Source organism: Ursus americanus, chromosome 23, assembly GCF_024610735.1.
Source record: "Ursus americanus isolate L20-20 chromosome 23, mUrsAme1.1.p, whole genome shotgun sequence".
NCBI classification, from domain to species: Eukaryota; Metazoa; Chordata; class Mammalia; order Carnivora; family Ursidae; genus Ursus; species Ursus americanus.
Window position 1 is genome coordinate 42,244,792 of NC_142149.1, and position 17,624 is coordinate 42,262,415.

A 17,624-nucleotide genomic window follows, 5' to 3' on the forward strand; every position below is an offset into this window, starting at 1 on the left:
CCATGAATCTGACCTTTAGTTTTAGATTGTTTGTAGAGTTATATGATAAAAAAAAAATCAGTACAGTGTGTGATCTGTGGGACTAGAGGCCACTGAATGTAATTTATTCTCTTAAAGTCTTATTTTTCGAAGACTTCTATCCTTCCTCTCCACCCCCACCCTGGGAATATATTTCTCTGTGTCACTGGTTGGCACTGGCTAGTTACAGTACTATTAAAGTTAAGTCTAAAAAGCTGGTTAGATAATATTCCAAAAATATTACTGTAAACTTGGTCTTCTTGTTGCTCTTAGCTAGTGTTTCTTAAATTGCTACCACTGAGTAAGACAATTAAGGGACAGACAAAAGAATGCCAGGACTCAAGCCTGGTGATTATAGTGTTGTAAGTAGTCTACTTCACTGCCTTCTGGCATAATTAAAGTATGAGTTGGCCATGTTTGCAATTTAACACAGCTATTAAGTTTTACATATGCAAACAAAAAATTAGCTAACACTTGCATTGCTCTGAAATTGTTATTTGTATGTGTTCTGTGTTCTGCTTCCTCATCAAGACTCTAGACTATGAATGAAGGTGTGTCTCTTATTTATAAATCCCTGTAATCTTAGTATAATGTCTTAAACACAATGACCATTGTACTATGACCAATATAGTAGTAAAAATTGGAAAAGATTAATAAATATCATGTATGATGAATAGTATGTGTATGTCCACATGTGTACATGCAAGTGAGAGTAAATCAAAGGCGATCATAGATGCCAGACCCAAAATGAGTACCAAGATGCTGGGCAATAAGAGAAAGCCAAAAGATGGATACCTTGCCTTCCGAGAAGAATGTTAAGACCAAGTTACTAGGCTTGTGGTGATTATAAATTTGCATATGTTCTGGGAAGACAAAGCCTTTGACATCTCTATATAGATGTTCAGTGGACATCTGAAATTTAATACATTCAAAACAGAAATCTTAATTACCTACTTAGTTTCATTCTTTCAACAAATATTTACTGAAGGACTACTGTGTGCCAGATACTGTTCTGTGCTTGGAATATCCATCAGTGAGTGTAACAAATATCTCTGCCCCTGTGTTGCTTATACTCTAGCTGAGAGAAATAGGCAGTAAATAATATACTTAGTAGTTAAATTGTTAAGTATTGTAGAAAAAAGAAAAAGTACAAAAGGGTGAGTGAAATTGTGAGTGTTGGTAGGATGGGCTTGGGGATAATGGTGGGGAGAAGAAAGTACCAACTTTAAATGGAGAAGTCAAGTTGAAATTGGAGCGAAGAGCTGGAGGTGAGGGAATTAGCCAAGCAGGGATATCTAGGAGAAGAGCATACCAGGCACAGGGAATAGCTAGAGCAAAGACCCAAAGTCAGGAGGTACCCAGTGTATCCAGTGAACTGCAGGGAGGCCGCTGTGGCAGATGCAGAGCCAGTGATGGAGAGAGTATGAAAGAAGGTTAAAGGGGGAAGGGAAATGATAGAAGACAAATCATGTAGGGCCTTAGGCCACTGTAAAGACTTCGGCTTTTAGTCTGAGTGAAAAAAGGGAGTCATTATACAGAAGAGTAACATCTGACTTATATTTTAACAGAATTAATTTAGCATCTCTGTTGAGGAAAGAATATAGAAGGGCAAGGGCAGGTACAGGGAGAACTGTTAAGAGTGATCGAAGAAATCCAGGCAGAGAAAGGATGGTGGCTTGTATGAGGGCAGCAGCCATGGAGGTGAGGAGAAATCTTGGGATTCTGGATTTTGAAGTTAGAGCTAGCATGATTTTCTGATGCTTTGGATTGGAATGTGACTCCAAAGATTTCTGGCCTTGGCAACTGGAAGAATGGAAGTGCCCTTAGCCATGATAGGAGAGACTGCAGGTGGAGCAGGTTCCGGGAAGATGAAGATAGGTTAAGTTTGTAATATCCAAGTAGAGATGTTGCATAGACAATTGGATGTACAAGTCTGGAGTCTGGGAAGAGGTCTAGGCTAGAGATAGAAATTTGAGAGTTGTCAGCTTGTAGATTATATTTTAAACCATGAGATATCAAGGAAGTAAGTAAAAGAAGAGGACCAAAGACAGAGCTTAGGCATGTCATAGCTTTTACCTTTGTTCTTCTTATCCTTTCAGATAGTTAATGGCACTACTATCTCCCTAGTTTCTCTAGCCAAAAATCTAGAAGTCATCCTTCATTCTGTGTAAACAAATCCCTTCTAAATCCAAATCTGTCTGCTTCATCGCCACTACCAACCTAGTCCAAGCCATCATTTTCTTCTAATTCTTCACTCTGTTTCCCTTTTGCCCCCTGCCTCCAGTCATTTTCCACCCAGCAGTCAGAATGATCTTTTAAAAAGGCAACTTATGGGGGCGCCTGGGTGGCACAGCGGTTAAGCGTCTGCCTTCGGCTCAGGGCGTGATCCCGGCATTATGGGATCAAGCCCCACATCAGGCTCTTCCGCTATGAGCCTGCTTCTTCCTCTCCCACTCCCCCTGCTTGTGTTTCCTCTCTCGCTGGCTGTCTCTATCTCTGTCAAATAAATAAAATCTTTAAAAAAAAAAAAAAAAAAAGGCAACTTATGGGGCACCTGGGTGGCTCAGTTTGTTAAGTGTCCAACCTTGATCTCAGCTCAAGTCTTGATCTCAGGGTCGTGAATTCAAGCTCTACGTCAGGTTCCATGCTGGGTGTGGAGCCTACTTTTTTTTTTTTTTAAAAGCAATTCAGATCATATCACACCTCTGTTCAAAACCCTCCATTGTCCTGTGTAGCAAGGGAAGCAATCAACAGAGTAAAAAAGGAGCCTATGGAAAATATTTGTGAACTATATATCTGATAAAGGGTTAATATTTAGAATATATAAAAGACTCCTACAACTCAAAAAAAAAAAAAACCAAACACAAAACAACCCACAAGTAATCCGATTAAAAATGGGCAAAGGACTTGAATAGACATTTCTTCAAAGAAAAGATACAAATGGCTAACAAGATGCTCCACATTGCATGTCATCAGGGAAATTAAAGCAACAAGTCATCACTACACCCCTACCAGAACAGCCAGAATCCAGAACACTGACAATAAATGCTGGTGAGGATGTGGAGCAACAGGAACTCTCTTTCACTCATGGTAGGGGAATGCAAAATGGTACGACCTGGGAAAACAGTTTGGTGGTTTCTCAAAAAACTGACCATGCTCTTACTGTACAGTCCAGCAGCTGTGCTCCTTGGTATTTACCCAAAGGAACTGAAAACTTATGTCCGCACAAAAATCTGCATACAGATGTTTATAGTGGCTTAACTCATAATTGTGAAAACTTGAAAGCAACCAACGCATCCTTCAGTAGGTGAACGGGTAAAATAAACCGTGGTACATCTAGACAATGGCATATCATTCAGCACTAAAAAGAGAACTATCAAGTCATAAAAAGACGTGGAGGAACTTTTTTTTTTTTTTTTGAAGATTTATTTGACAGAGAGAGACACAGCGAGAGAGGGAACACAAGCAGGGGGAGTGGGAGAGGGAGAAGCAGGCTTCCCGCTGAGCAGGGAGCCTGATGCAGGGCTGGATCCCAGGACCTGATCATGACCTGAGCCGAAGGCAGACACTTAACAACTGAGCCACCCAGGCGCCCCATGGAGGAACTTTAAATACTTATTACTAAATGAAAGAAACCAATCTGAAAAAGCTACATACTGTGTGATTCCGGCTAGATGACATTCTGGAAAAGGCAAAGCCATATGGAAATAGTAAAAAGATTAGTGGTTGCGAGAGGTTAGGAGGGGGAGGGGGAGGGGTTAATAATGGGGCACAAAGGATTTTTAGGGCAGTGAAACTATTCTATATGATACTGTAATGGTAGAAACATGTCATTATACATTTGTCAAAACCCGTAGAATATACAATATCAAGAGTGAACCCGAATGTAATTTATGGACTTGGGGTGGTAGGAACACGTCAACAACGCAGTTCATCGGTTATAACAAATGTACCACCCTGGTGCAGATGCTGATAACGAGGGAGCCCATGCTTGTGCAGGGGCAGGGGGCAGATGGAAGATCTCTGTACCTTCTCAGTTTTGCTGTGAACCTAAAATTGCCTTAAAAAATAAAGTCTATTTTAAAAAATCGAGTGACAGGAATGATAAGGTAAGCTTTCTACAGAATGAGTTTGTGGGTCTAGAAGTGGTGAAGGTAGTTGGCCGTGATACTTATTCCCCTTTTACTTCCCTCTTCCACTGAACACATTTTGAAACGGTTTCTTGTGTCTCACCCTCTCCCCCCAGCCCTCGCTTTGTGTAGCTGCACCACCCTAGATTTGGCCTTTCTTTTTTCTCTCGCCACCTTCCTGATAAAGGGAAGTACAGTTAGAATCGTAGGCACTTAATAATGCTTTGGCATGAACATCCTTCACAACTTTAAGATCCTGTGTACCTTTCATGCTCACGCTGTCAAAAATCTTCACCTCTCTCTCTGTATCCTGCCTCACATTTGTAAAATGGGTTGAATAATATCTACCTTATATGCTTGTTGTAAAGATTAAATGTTAATACTCTTAAAGCTCGTAGGACAGGTCTGGCATATGGTAAACACCCAAACATAGAACTGTTATCGTTATTCCTCTTGTTGTTAACTGATGAGTTTGTGCTCTTCATAACTGTTCATCCTGTCGGTCAAATACATTTCCTTTATGTATATTCCTTTTCAGTGTATATTCCTTTAACCTTCCTTCTTAGTCTCCTCTATAATCCAAGAGCCTTCCCCAATTTCAAACAAGTTATGAAAAGAAAATTTATAGATGCGGAGATGGCTGATTTAATTTTTTTGGTCTTTCTGAGAGTAAACTTATTTTTTCCTTTATGTTACAGGTGGTATGCAAGATTACAATTATGTATGGGCCAACTGTTTTGAGATCACATTAGAACTATCTTGTTGCAAGTACCCACCTGCTTCGCAGCTTCGACAAGAATGGGAGAACAATCGTGAGTCTTTGATCACATTGATTGAAAAGGTAAAAGTAGCTGACTGGAGGCTTGGGGTGATGATGTAAGGGAGAAATTCAGTTGCATTGGAGTAACAATCTTTAACGGTTCTTCTCCTTTGGAGGGCTTGAGCTGATTGTCTTAGAACACTTTATATAGACTGAAATAATCAGCCAAACTTGTACTCTCAGGTTCTGACAATGTCATGTGATCATATTTGCTAGAGAGCCTTTACCACTCTATGAACCATGGCTATCAGTTTAATTTAAGTATCAGGCAAGGTAATATACTATTGAATATACCAGAAATTATTACTTAATGAGAAATTATTACTTGTTGAGAAAATTAGAAGTCTGGGTTGGAAGAGAGGGAATTTCATAAGCATATTACTACTCTAGGTGTCAGACACATATGACTTAAGTTTAAGGATTAATATTTTTGTCTATATTTCATTTTCACTTGAAGGCATTGAAGAATATTTCAGGGAAATAGAGAAGTAACCTTACTTTTATTTTTATTTTTTTTAGAAATTCTAGCATCAATGCAGAGAGGTTATGCTCTCCTACTTTCCAGATTGTCTTTGAGCAGTCTACTTTGATTCATGTTTTTTTAGGTTCACATTGGAGTTAAAGGATTTGTTAAAGATACAGTAACAGGATCTGGCTTAGAAAATGCAACCATTTCAGTGGCTGGTATTAATCATAATATCACAACAGGCAGATTTGGTGATTTCCATAGATTACTTGTTCCTGGAACTTACAACATTACAGCTGTTTCAACTGGGTAAGAATCTAGTCTCTAAAAATATCAAGCCTCTGTTTATAGCTAAGACAGAAATACAGTGTAGGAAATGTTATTTACTGTATCTGGCTTTTATTTTTCCTTGTTTTCGGATTTTTCCCTTTTATAGTGAAAAAAGAGTATTGTGGAGTGACATAGTCTAACAGTATAACTGGATATGAAACATAATTGTAAAATTGTGAGGAAGGACGTTTTAAAGCTTAAAAAGACGGTCAGCTGTGCATTGCCTCAAAGCTAATTGAGATCAGAGTAGAAGAAACTCGGAGCTCTGGGAAGGACATTTTAAAAAGTTGTCTTAACGTCAGCTTTCTCATATATGAAATGAGTGGTTTCTTACTTCCCCTGGACACCTTTCTGGAAGCTCAGTTTGCTAAGGGTTTAATGGAATGTGTTTCATTTAATTTTGAACTTGAGAGAATCAACTAATGAATGACCAGGTTAATGACCTCCATCTTTCATGTTATTCTCTCCTTTGCATGTAATTTTTGGTAAGCGTTCTAATGTATGGAACTGAGAAGAAGGTTAAGAGAGAAAGTTCTTTAAAGACTTAATCTGGGATTCTCTGAGATCATATCCTGGAAGTCTTGAATTTACCCACTTATCTTTATTTAGTTTGAGTTTTGACAGACCACTAAGTGTAAGAGTATGAAAAGGCTGTTGTGCTTTTATAATGTTAAAGCATTGTGTGTTTGAATTTAACTCCAAGCCACCTACTTTTAAAAAAAAATTTTTTTTCAGGTATATGCCACTGACAATTAATAATATAATAGTGAAAGAAGGACCAGCCACAAAGGTGAATTTTTCCCTTCGGCCAACTGTGACTTCAGTAATCCCTGACACAACTGAGGTGGTAGTAACGGCTAGCACAGTTGCTCTGCCTAATCTTGCCGGAACACAGTCCTTCCACCAGCCAATTCAGCCAAAGGACTTTCACCACCATCACTTCCCTGATATGGAAATCTTCTTGAGAAGGTTTGCCAATGAATATCCTAACATCACCCGGCTTTATTCACTGGGAAAATCAGTAGAGTCAAGAGAACTTTATGTAATGGAGATATCTGATAATCCAGGTGTCCATGAACCAGGTAATTAACATGGTCTTATATGTAATTTCAGTAGTGCCTTTCAGAGCTTTGTACCATATTTCTGTGTTTCATCTAGAAAGGTCTAGAAAGGTTCATCTGGAACAAAGAAAACGTACCAATCTCTTGCGAGAAAAGAAGAAAATCCATTTCATAATCCATATTAGGCACAGTCTTTAATATACTGCATAGATTAGATTTTTTTCTGCTAATAGTATTTTTATTTTCATATCATATGGCACGCGGCATGTGTGTGTATATGTGTGTGCGTGCTTTGAGTCTGCTCAGACGTATATATTAGTAAGTCTTCTTTTGCCAAAATATATCTTTTCTTAAATTTTTGGTTCAGGGTCTTGCATATGTTGGGGAAAAAATAGAGTCCATGGTAAAATAAAAAGAAAAAAAACTCTTCCATGTAATTATTTTGTTTTCAGGTGAACCAGAATTTAAGTACATTGGAAATATGCATGGAAATGAAGTGGTTGGACGAGAACTGCTATTGAACCTCATTGAATACCTTTGTAAGAACTTTGGAACAGACCCTGAAGTGACAGATTTAGTTCGCAGCACTAGAATTCACCTTATGCCATCCATGAATCCTGATGGGTATGAAAAGTCCCAGGAAGGTAAAGAATAGCAGTCTGTTAATGCTTAACCTTTTTGATTATCATATAGCATGATTATTTGGGAGGAGAAGAGAATTTGAACTGGTTGTTTCCTCGGAATTTCTTATTTTGTTCTTATATATTGTTCTGGCTTTTGTATTCTTATAAGATAGGCTAGTTCATTCAACAGTTATGATATTAAGTTTATATTTAATGGAGTTCTCCACTTTGGTAATGGCTCTTGCTTCCTAAAAAATAAGATTTTAATAAATCTTTCCATTTTAACAATAGTTTTAAATAACTTAATTATTTGATTAATAATAAATTAATAACTTAATAAAAATAAGAATTTTTTAAAATTACTGGTACACAGTAATTTTGTTAAATTATTATATTGGGAACACTTTCACAGATGAAAATTCAAACCAAATCTCTTTTGAAGACAGTAACTCTATATTGACTCCCAGTTGTGCTCCCCATGCATATTCTAAACATGCTGAGTTATTGACTTACCATTCCTCTGCCTTCTCTGGGCCAGCCCATCTCTCCTGGGGCAACATAGTCAGAGCAGGATGGGGGCAGCTTGCTTACAGGGGCCACTTTATGCCGAACACGAGTGCGAAAATCTGTTTTTTTCCCAACCTGTGGTTCCTTCCAGGCAATCATACCAGTGAGTAGAGTAGGTAGCACCATATGAATATGCAACCACGTGACTCTCACTGACTGAACACTGAGAGAATCAACTAATGAATGACCAGGTTAATCCATTTTTTATTATTCAGTTTACTTCGCTAAGGACCTTATTCTTTGTCAGTCCCACAAATCCTTCCACATTCCTCTTTTGAGACCTTTCTGAGAGAGAGAACTATTTCCTACTAGTGAACCCTCCAGTCGGTTTTTCTCATTCACTTGCAAATTTTTCTCATCACTGTGATTATAATAGGATTCCCACTCCTTATTAAAAAGAAGTACATTTAAATTCAACCCTTTCTTCATCAGGTTAAACTTCCAACTATGTTCTTGATTGACTACCTTTTTGTGATTAATGTAGGCATATCACAGTTTTCTTCCTTTCATTTGGTCTGTTTCTTCACAGTGTTTTAGTGACATGTGTACCAGTACAGTAGAACCTCCCTCTGGTCAGTCGTGTCCACTCAGCATTGTGATCCTGTTGTTGTGTGTGGATGGTTGACAACTGAGCCATACCTTTTTTTGAGCCAATACTTTAATGTAATTTATGTAGTTGGATTTTTTTTCCCCTCAAAGTATGAACAGAGGGGAGAAATGAAAGGATAATGGTTTTACCTTTCTGTCCAAAAGATCTGGAAGGAGATACACTTTTTTAATGTACAATACCAAAAAATGTGTGTTTTAATAGTAGTGTGATTAATCATAGGGAAGCCTGGTGTGTTCACATTTACCTTTGAGTTAAGATGGCCGAAGTAGTGTGTGTTGGATTAAAATGTAAGTAAAACACGGCTTAAATTTAAATACTTTATCATACAGGAGATTCAGTAAGTGTAATTGGCAGAAACAACAGCAACAACTTTGACCTGAACCGAAATTTCCCAGACCAGTTCTTTCAGATCACAGATCCTACCCAACCAGAAACTATTGCTGTAATGAGCTGGATGAAGTCCTATCCTTTTGTACTGTCAGCAAACCTGCATGGAGGTAATAGCAACTTGATATTCCAGTAATTAATTCTTGTTGAGAGCATTTGAAAATCCTGGTGGAATGGTATCTGTTTATAGCCTTAGGCTATCTTAAAAGAGGGTATCCTATTATCACTTTTACAGCAGACAATAATAAAGATTTTTTTCTCATTGCTTTTTAAGCCAATTTCCTGGCTGTTTTCCCCCCTTCCTCTCCCACTCTTCCCCTCCCTTCTACTCCCTCCCCACTTTCTTCTCCCTCCCTTCCGCCCCTCTATCTCTCTCTCCCCTTGTCCCTCTCCCCCTCCTCCCTCCCCCGCCCTCACTTAGTTCTTCAAGTGTTTTATATTTACCCTTCACATGTGTTTTATATTTATCCCTCTCACTGGGAATTTGGTAACATACTCTTTGTCATTCAGAAAAATTAAACACTAACAAACTGGAAATCTTTAGTCCTATTCTTCCCTAAAGTTTAATACTCTTTTATGTAGGTTTATAAGACATTCTCTTATTTTTTCCTTGCTATGAATTTAACCGCAGGACAATGGCCTCATTCTCCTGTAGTGTTTGGGCTTACACACCTTCGTATAATTCAGCAGGAATTGATCAGTTGAGTAGGATGAGAGGTCAAGATTAAAAATCATTACAGTATCCAACTAGGGCTATGTGATAACGGTGAAAGTGTAAATACCAAAAAGAACTGAAAATATATGTCTGTGTGTAAACTTGTACATGGATATTCAGAGTAGCATTATTCATAATAACCTAGAAGTATAATTAACCCAAATATCCATCAACTGATGATTGGATAAATTAAATAGAGTATACTCATACAATTGACTGTTATTCGACCTTGAAAAGCAGTGACGTCCTGATGCATTTTACAATATAAATGAACTTTTAAAATACGCTAAGTGATAGAAGCCAGTACCAAAAACCATATATTATATGATTACATTTTATGAAATGTTCAGAATAGGTAAATGCATAGACATAGATAATAGATTTGTGGTTGCCTCAGGCTGTGGTGAATAGTGGTGGGAGGAAATGGGAGTGACTGCGAATGGGTACAGCGTTTTCTTTTGGCACGATGAAATGCTCTATAATTAGATAGTAATGATTGTACAACCCTGTGAATGTACTAAACAACATTGAATTATATACTTTAGATGGACGGATTGTATGTTATATGAATTACAGTTGACCCCTGAACAACATGAGGGTTTAGGGAGCTAGCCCCTGTGCAGTTGAAAATCCATGTATAACTTTTGACTCCCCCCAAACTTAACTACTGACAGCCCACTATTGGCCAGAAGCCTTACCGATAACATTAACAGTTGATTAACACATATTTCGTATGTCGTATGTATTATATACCGTATTCTTAGAATAAAGTAAGTTTGAAAAAAGAAAATTTTATGTTACTAAGAAAATCATTTGTAGAAATACATTTCTACATTTCTACAAAATCATTAAGAAATACATTTATAGTACTGCAGTGATTAAAATCTACATGTAAGTGGATCCACACAATTCAAGCCCCCGTTGTTCAGGGGTCAGCTGTTCATCTCAATAAAGCTGTTTTAAAAAAAAAAAAGAGTGAAGGTATTAGCACCAGGGATAAGGGAAGTAACTTAGTGTCAACATGTGTTGGAATACCTAATGAAGTATCACAGTTGAGATTTGATAGCATATAGATTAACCTGCCGTTATGTTTTATTTTATTTTATTTTATTTTATTTTATTTTATTTTATTTTATTTTTATTCTTTTTTTTTTTTTTCATTGAATTTTTTTTCTTTTTTCTTTTTTTTTTTTTTTATTAATAATGATTTTTTATTATATTATATTATATTTTATATTATATTATGTTAGTCACCATACAGTACATCCCCGGTTTTCGATGTAAGGCTCGATGATTCATTAGTTGTGTATAACACCCAGTGCACCATGCAATATGTGCCCTCCTTACTACCCATCACCGGTCTATCCCATTCCCCCACCCCCCTCCCCTCTGTAGCCCTTTCTCAGCTTGACTTATTTCACTAAGCATTATCTCCTCCAGTGCTGTCCATGTTGTAGCAAATGTTGAGAACTCATTCTTTCTGATTGTATATATGGACCACAACTTCTTAATCCAGTCATCTGTTGAAGGGCATCTCGGCTCCTTCCACGATTTAGCTATTGTGGACATTGCTGCTATGAACATTGGGGTGCATATGGCCCTTCTCTTCACTACGTCTGTATCTTTGGGGTAAACACCCAGTAGTGCAATGGCTGGATCATAGGGTAGCTCAATTTTTAACTTTTTAAGGGACCTCCACACGGTCTTCCAGAGTGGCTGTACCAACTTGCATTCCCACCAACAATGTAGGAGGGATCCCCTTTCTCCACATCCTCTCCAACAATTGTTGTTTCTTGCCTTGTCTATTTTTGCCATTCTAACTGGCGTAAGGTGGTATCTCAGTGTGGTTTTGATTTGAATTTCCTTGATGGCTAATGATTTTGAACATTTTTTCATGTGTCTGTTAGCCATTTGTATGTCTTCATTGGAAAAGTGTCTGTTCATATCTTCTGCCCATTTTTTGATTTGTTTATTTGTTTCTCGTGTATTGAGTTTGAGAAGTTCTTTGTAGATCTTGGATACCAGTCCTTTATCTGTAGTGTCATTTGCAAATATATTCTCCCATTCCGTGGGCTGCCTCTTAGTTTTTCTGACTGTTTCCTTGGATGTGCAGAAACTTTTAATCTTGATGAAGTCCCATAAATTCATTTTATCTTTTGTTTCTCTTGCCTTTGGGGATGTGTCATGAAAAAGGTTGCTTTGGCCGATGTCGTAGAGGTTGCTGCCTATGTTCTCCTCTAGAATTTTGATGGATTCCTGTATCACACCGAGGTCTTTCATCCATTTGGAGTTTATTTTTGTGTATGGTGTGAGATAGTGATCAAGTTTCATTCTTTTGCATGTAGCTGTCCAATTTTCCCAGCACCATTTATTGAAGAGACTGTCTTTTTCCCACCGGATGTTTTTTCCTGCTTTATCAAATATTAGTTGCCCAAAGAGCTGAGGGTCCATTTCTGGGCTCTCTATTCTGTTCCATTGGTCTATGTGTCTGTTTTTGTGCCAGTACCATGCTGTCTTTGTGATCACAGCTTTGTAGTACAGCTCGAAATCCGGCATTGTGATGCCCCCAGCTTTGTTTTTCCTTTTCAACAGTTCCTTGGAGATTCGGGGTCTTTTCTGGTTCCATACAAATTTAAGGACTATTTGTTCCAGTTCTTTGAAAAACGTTCTCGGTATTTTGATCGGGATAGCATTGAAAGTGTAGATTGCTCTGGGTAGCATGGACATTTTAACTATGTTAATTCTTCCGATCCATGAGCATGGAATATCTTTCCATCTTTTTATGTCTTCCTCAATGTCTTTTAAGAGTGATTTATAGTTTCTAGAATAAAGGTCCTTTACGTCTCTGGTTAAGTTAATTCCAAGGTAACGTATGGTTTTTGGTGCTATTGTAAATGGGATGGATTCCCTGATTTCTCTTTCTTCGTTCTCGTTATTCGTGTACAGAAATGCGACTGATTTCTGAGCATTGATTTTGTATCCTGCCACGTTACTGAATTGCTCTATAACTTCTAATAGTTTGGGAGTGGCTTCTTTTGGGTTTTCCATATAGAGTATCATGTCGTCTGCGAAGAGAGACATTTTGACTTCTTCTTTGCCGATTTGAATACCTTTGATCCCTTTTTGTTGTCTGATTGCTGTTGCAAGGACTTCTAGTACTATGTTGAATAATAGTGGCGAGAGTGGGCATCCTTGTCGTGTTCCTGATCTTAAGGGAAAGGCTTCCAGCTTTTCCCCATTGAGAATAATATTTGCAGTAGGCTTTTCATAGATGGCTTTTATGAGATTGAGAAATGTACCTTCTATTCCTACACTCTGAAGGGTTTTAATCAGGAAAGGATGCTGTATTTTGTCAAATGCTTTTTCGGCATCGATTGAGAGGATCATATGGTTCTTGAGTCTTTTCTTGTTGATATGATGTATCACGCTGATTGATTTGCGGATATTGAACCACGCTTGCATCCCAGGTATGAATCCCACTTGATCGTGGTGGATAATCCTTTTAATGAACTGTTGGATTCTATTAGCAAGTATCTTGTTGAGGATTTTGGCGTCCATATTCATTAGGGAAATCGGTCTGTAATTCTCCTTTTTGAGGGGGTCTTTGCCTGGTTTGGGGATCAAGGTAATATTGGCCTCATAGAATGAGTTTGGTAGCTTTCCTTCTGTTTCTATTTTTTGAAATAGCTTTAGGAGAATAGGTATTATTTCTTCTTTGAATGTTTGGTAGAATTCCCCAGGAAAACCGTCCGGGCCTGGAGTTTTGTTATTTGGAAGGTTGTTTATCACTGACTCAATTTCTTCATAATTAATTGGCCTGTTTAAGAAATCAATTTCTTCCTTTTTCAATCTTGGTAGTTTATAGGTTTCGAGGAAGGATTCCATCTCTTCCAGATTGCTTAGTTTATTGGCATATAGCTGTTGATAAAAATTTCTAATAATCCTTCCAATTTCAATGGTGTTCGTCGTGACCTCTCCTTTTTCATTCATAATTTTAATAATCTGGGTCCTTTCTTTTTTCTTTTGGATAAGTCTTGCCAGTGGTCTGTCAATTTTATTGATTCTCTCCAAGAACCAGCTTCTAGTCCTGTTGATCTGCTCTACTGTACTTCTGGTTTCTGCTTGATTGATTTCAGCTTTAATTTTGGTCAACTGCTTCCTTGTGCGTGGATTAGGCCTGTCCCTCTGTTGCTGTTCCAGCTTCTTGAGGTGAGAATATAAAAACTGCATTTTAGATTTTTCTATTCTTTTGAGTGAGGCTTGGATGGCTATGTATTTCCCCCTTAGGACTGCCTTTGCAGTATCCCATAGGTTTTGGACTGTTGTATTTTCATTCTCATTGGTCTCCATAAATTGTTTAATTTGATTTTTGATTTCCTGGTTTATCGAGTCATTCCTGAGCAGGATGGTTCTTAGTCTCCAAGTGTTTGAGTTTCTTCCAAATTTTTCCTTGTGGTTGAGTTCCAATTTCAGAGCGTTGTGGTCTGAGAATATGCAGGGGATAATTTCAATCTTTTGGTATCGGCTGAGACCTGTTTTGTGTCCCAGAACATGGTCTATTCTTGAAAATGTTCCATGGGCATTAGAATAGAATGAGTATTCTTTGGTTCTGGGGTGTTCTTTTTACCTGCCATTTTAGAATGACAGTACACACTTATGTTTATAATACTAGTTACATCCAATGAAAATAATTTGCAGATTTACACAGGTGGTATCGAGACCTTGGCATGGTGGGGGAGACATCTTCAATCATGTGGACTTGTTTCTTTCCAGGACATAGTTTGCTATAAACTTCCCTCTTAGAACCACTTTTGCTGTGTCCCAAAGGTTTTGAACAAGTGTGTTTTCATTTTCATTTGTCTCTATGTACTTTTTTATTTCTTCTTTTATTTTCTAATTGACCTGTCCGTTGTTTAGTACCATGCTATTTAACCTCCATGTATTTGTGGTCTTACCAGACTTTTTCTTGTGGTTAACTTCTAGTTTCATAGCATTGTGGTCAGAAAAGATGTATGGTATGACTTCAGTCTTTTTCAGTTTGCTGAGGCTTGCTTTGTGGCTCTATATGCGATATATTCTGGAGAATGTAACGTGCGTTTGGAAAGAATGTGTATTCTGCTGTTTTAGGGTGAATATATCTGTTAAATCCATCTGGCCCAGTGTGTCATTCAAAGCCATTGTTTCCTTGTTGATTTTCTGTTTAGATGATCTGCTCATTGATTTAAGTGGGGTGTTAAAGTCCCCAATTATTGTATTATTATCAGTTAGTTCCTTTATGTTTATTATTAACTGTTTTATGTATTTGAGTGCCCCCCTATTGGGTACATAAATATATTTTTTAAAGATTTATTTATTTATTTGTCAGAGAGAGAGAGAGAGAAAGGGCACAAGCAGGGGGAGCAGCCGGCAGAGGGAGAAGCAGGCTCCCTGCTGAGCAAGGAGCCTGATGCAAGACTTTATCCCAGGACCCTGGGATCATGACTTGAGCCAAAGGCAGACACTTAACTGACTGAGCCATCCAGGCATCCCTGGGTGCATACATATTTACAATTGTTATACCAACTTGTTGGATCGTCCCCTTTATTACTGTATAGTGTCCTTCTTTGTCTCTTGTTATAGTCGTTGTTTTAAAGTCTATTTTATCTGATACAAGTATTGCTACTCTGGCTTTCTTTTGACCTCCATTGGCATAATAGATGTTTCTCCCTTTCCCTCACTTTCAATCTGCAACTGTCTTTAGATCTAAAATGAGTCTCTTAGAGGCAGCATATAGATGGATCTTTTTTTTTTTTATCCATTCTTTCACTCTCTGTCTTTTGTTTGGAGCATTGAGTCCATTTATATTCAGAGTACTTATTGATAAATATGTATTTATTGCCATTTTATTACTTTTTTTGTGGTTGGTTCTGAGGATTTTCTCTGATCCTTTCTTGTCTCTCTTCCATGGTTTGCTGGTTTTCTTTAGTGACATATTCAGATTTCTTTCTCTTTATTCTTTGCAAATTTATTAGTGTTTTTAATTTGTGGTTACCATTGGGTTTGTATATAACATCTTCTGCATATAGTAGTCTATTTTAAGTTGATGGTTTTTAAATTTGAACCCATTCTTTACTCCTCTCCTCCCCATGTTTTAGGTATATGGTGTCATATTTTACATCCTTTTATTTTGTGAGTTGCTTGACTGATTTTTTTTATAGGAATATTCATTTTTACTACTTTTGTGTCAAATGCCTTCATACTGTCACTTTTAGTCTCTCCTTTTTACTCAAGGAGTCTCCTTTCATATTTCTTTCAGGGCTGCTTTGCTGGTCATGAACTCCTTTAGTTTTTGTTCATGTGGGAAGCTCTTTATCTCTCCTTCTATTCTGAATGATAGCCTTGCCAGATAGAGTATTCTTGGTTGTAGGTTTTTCCCATTTAGCACTTTGAGTATATCATGCCACTCCTTTCTGACTTGGAAGGTTTCTGCTGAAAAATCTGCTAATAGCTTTATGAGGTTACCTTTGTATGTAACTGTCTTTTGTCTTGCTGCTTTTAATATTTTTTTCTTTATCAGTATATTTTGTCATTTTAATTACAATATGTCTTGGTGTGGATCTGCTTTTGTTGATTTTGTTGGGGGATCTCTGTGCTTCCTGGATCTGGGTATCTGTTTCCTTCCCCAGATTAGGGCAGTTTTTAGCTATTATTTAATCAAATAAATTCTCTGGCTCCCTTTCTCACTTTCTTCCTCTGAGACTCCTATAATACAAATGTTATTATGTTTGATGGAGTCACTGAGTTCCCTAAGTCTAAACTCGTTTTGCATAATTCTTTTTTTCTCTCTTTTGTTCAGCCTTATTACTTTCCATTATTCTGTCTTCTAGGTCTGTTCATTCCATCAAACATTTAATTTATTGACCCCTTTAATTCTGCTGTTATTCCTTATCTCTGTTAATGGTCCCACTGATGTCCTCCACTCTTGTCTCAAGTCCAGTGAGTATCCTTATAATCATTGCTTTAAATTCTCTATCAAGCATGTTATTTATATCTGTTTTGTTTAGATCTCCAGCCATGGCCTTGTCCTGTTCTTTCATTTGGGACACATTTCTCTGTCTTCTCATTTTATCTAAGTCTCTGTGCCTGTTTCTCTCTGTTAGGAAAATCAGCTACATCTCCTGTCTTGAGGATAATGGCCTTATGAAGAGGTCCTGTATTGTCCTGCTCTGTGTAGTGTCCCCTCTTCCCCTAGAAGCCTGATGCTTCTAGGAGTATCTTCAGTGTGCTGTGTGTGCTCTGCTGTTTTGTCCTGGTTGCTTTATCCTTCAGGCCCATTGCCTGCAGAGGCTCTGTTTGCCTGTCGTGGGCAGTGTTTGGTCCCTGGCCCAAATGTGGTGAGTTTTAACCAGATATGCTCTGGTTTGCTTGTGAAATGAGACCTGGTGCCACCCCAACCAGAACTGAGGCCCTACAGAACTCCCAGTTTAGAAGATGCATTGTGGGCAGGGGTTTGGGCCAGTCTTCTGGGGGAGGGTGCCTCCTGGGTTGGGACTCAAGCAAGTGAGACTGGAAAGGGTGGTTCTTCCAGAGCACAGAGGTGGGAAGGTGGGGGGATGGGGGGATGGGGCTTGGTGTAAGCAAGTTAGGTAGTGAGTGTCAGCACTGCACTGGTTCCCACAGGTGGCCCTGTGCTTATGCTGAGGAATGGGGGAGGGAGATGGCTCTGGCCAGTTTCTTTGTTCCTGGAGGAGTCTCTCCGTGAATGCTGCCTCTCTGGGACACAGTCTGAGATGAGCAAGTAACCTCCCCACTGTGTGCCCCAGGTGCTCTTCTGATCGCTGCTTCCATTCTATATGTCCACAGGCTGTTTCCTTTGCCTTCTCTTCAAGAGCAGCCCAATGTCCTCCAAGCTCTCCCA

At 38.3% G+C, this 17,624-nt stretch overlaps 1 protein-coding gene across 1 annotated transcript in view; it reads left to right on the forward strand.

Annotated features, from left to right (window-relative positions):
• The window catches only part of CPD (carboxypeptidase D), a 77,788-nt gene that overhangs the window by 24,223 nt on the left and 35,941 nt on the right, over positions 1-17,624 (forward strand). The window contains exons 3-7 of the mRNA XM_045773150.2: positions 4,847-4,989; positions 5,574-5,743; positions 6,500-6,846; positions 7,278-7,469; positions 8,955-9,122. Coding sequence (XP_045629106.2) covers positions 4,847-4,989; positions 5,574-5,743; positions 6,500-6,846; positions 7,278-7,469; positions 8,955-9,122 — 1,020 coding nt within the window. The remainder of the gene's footprint in view (positions 1-4,846; positions 4,990-5,573; positions 5,744-6,499; positions 6,847-7,277; positions 7,470-8,954; positions 9,123-17,624) is intronic.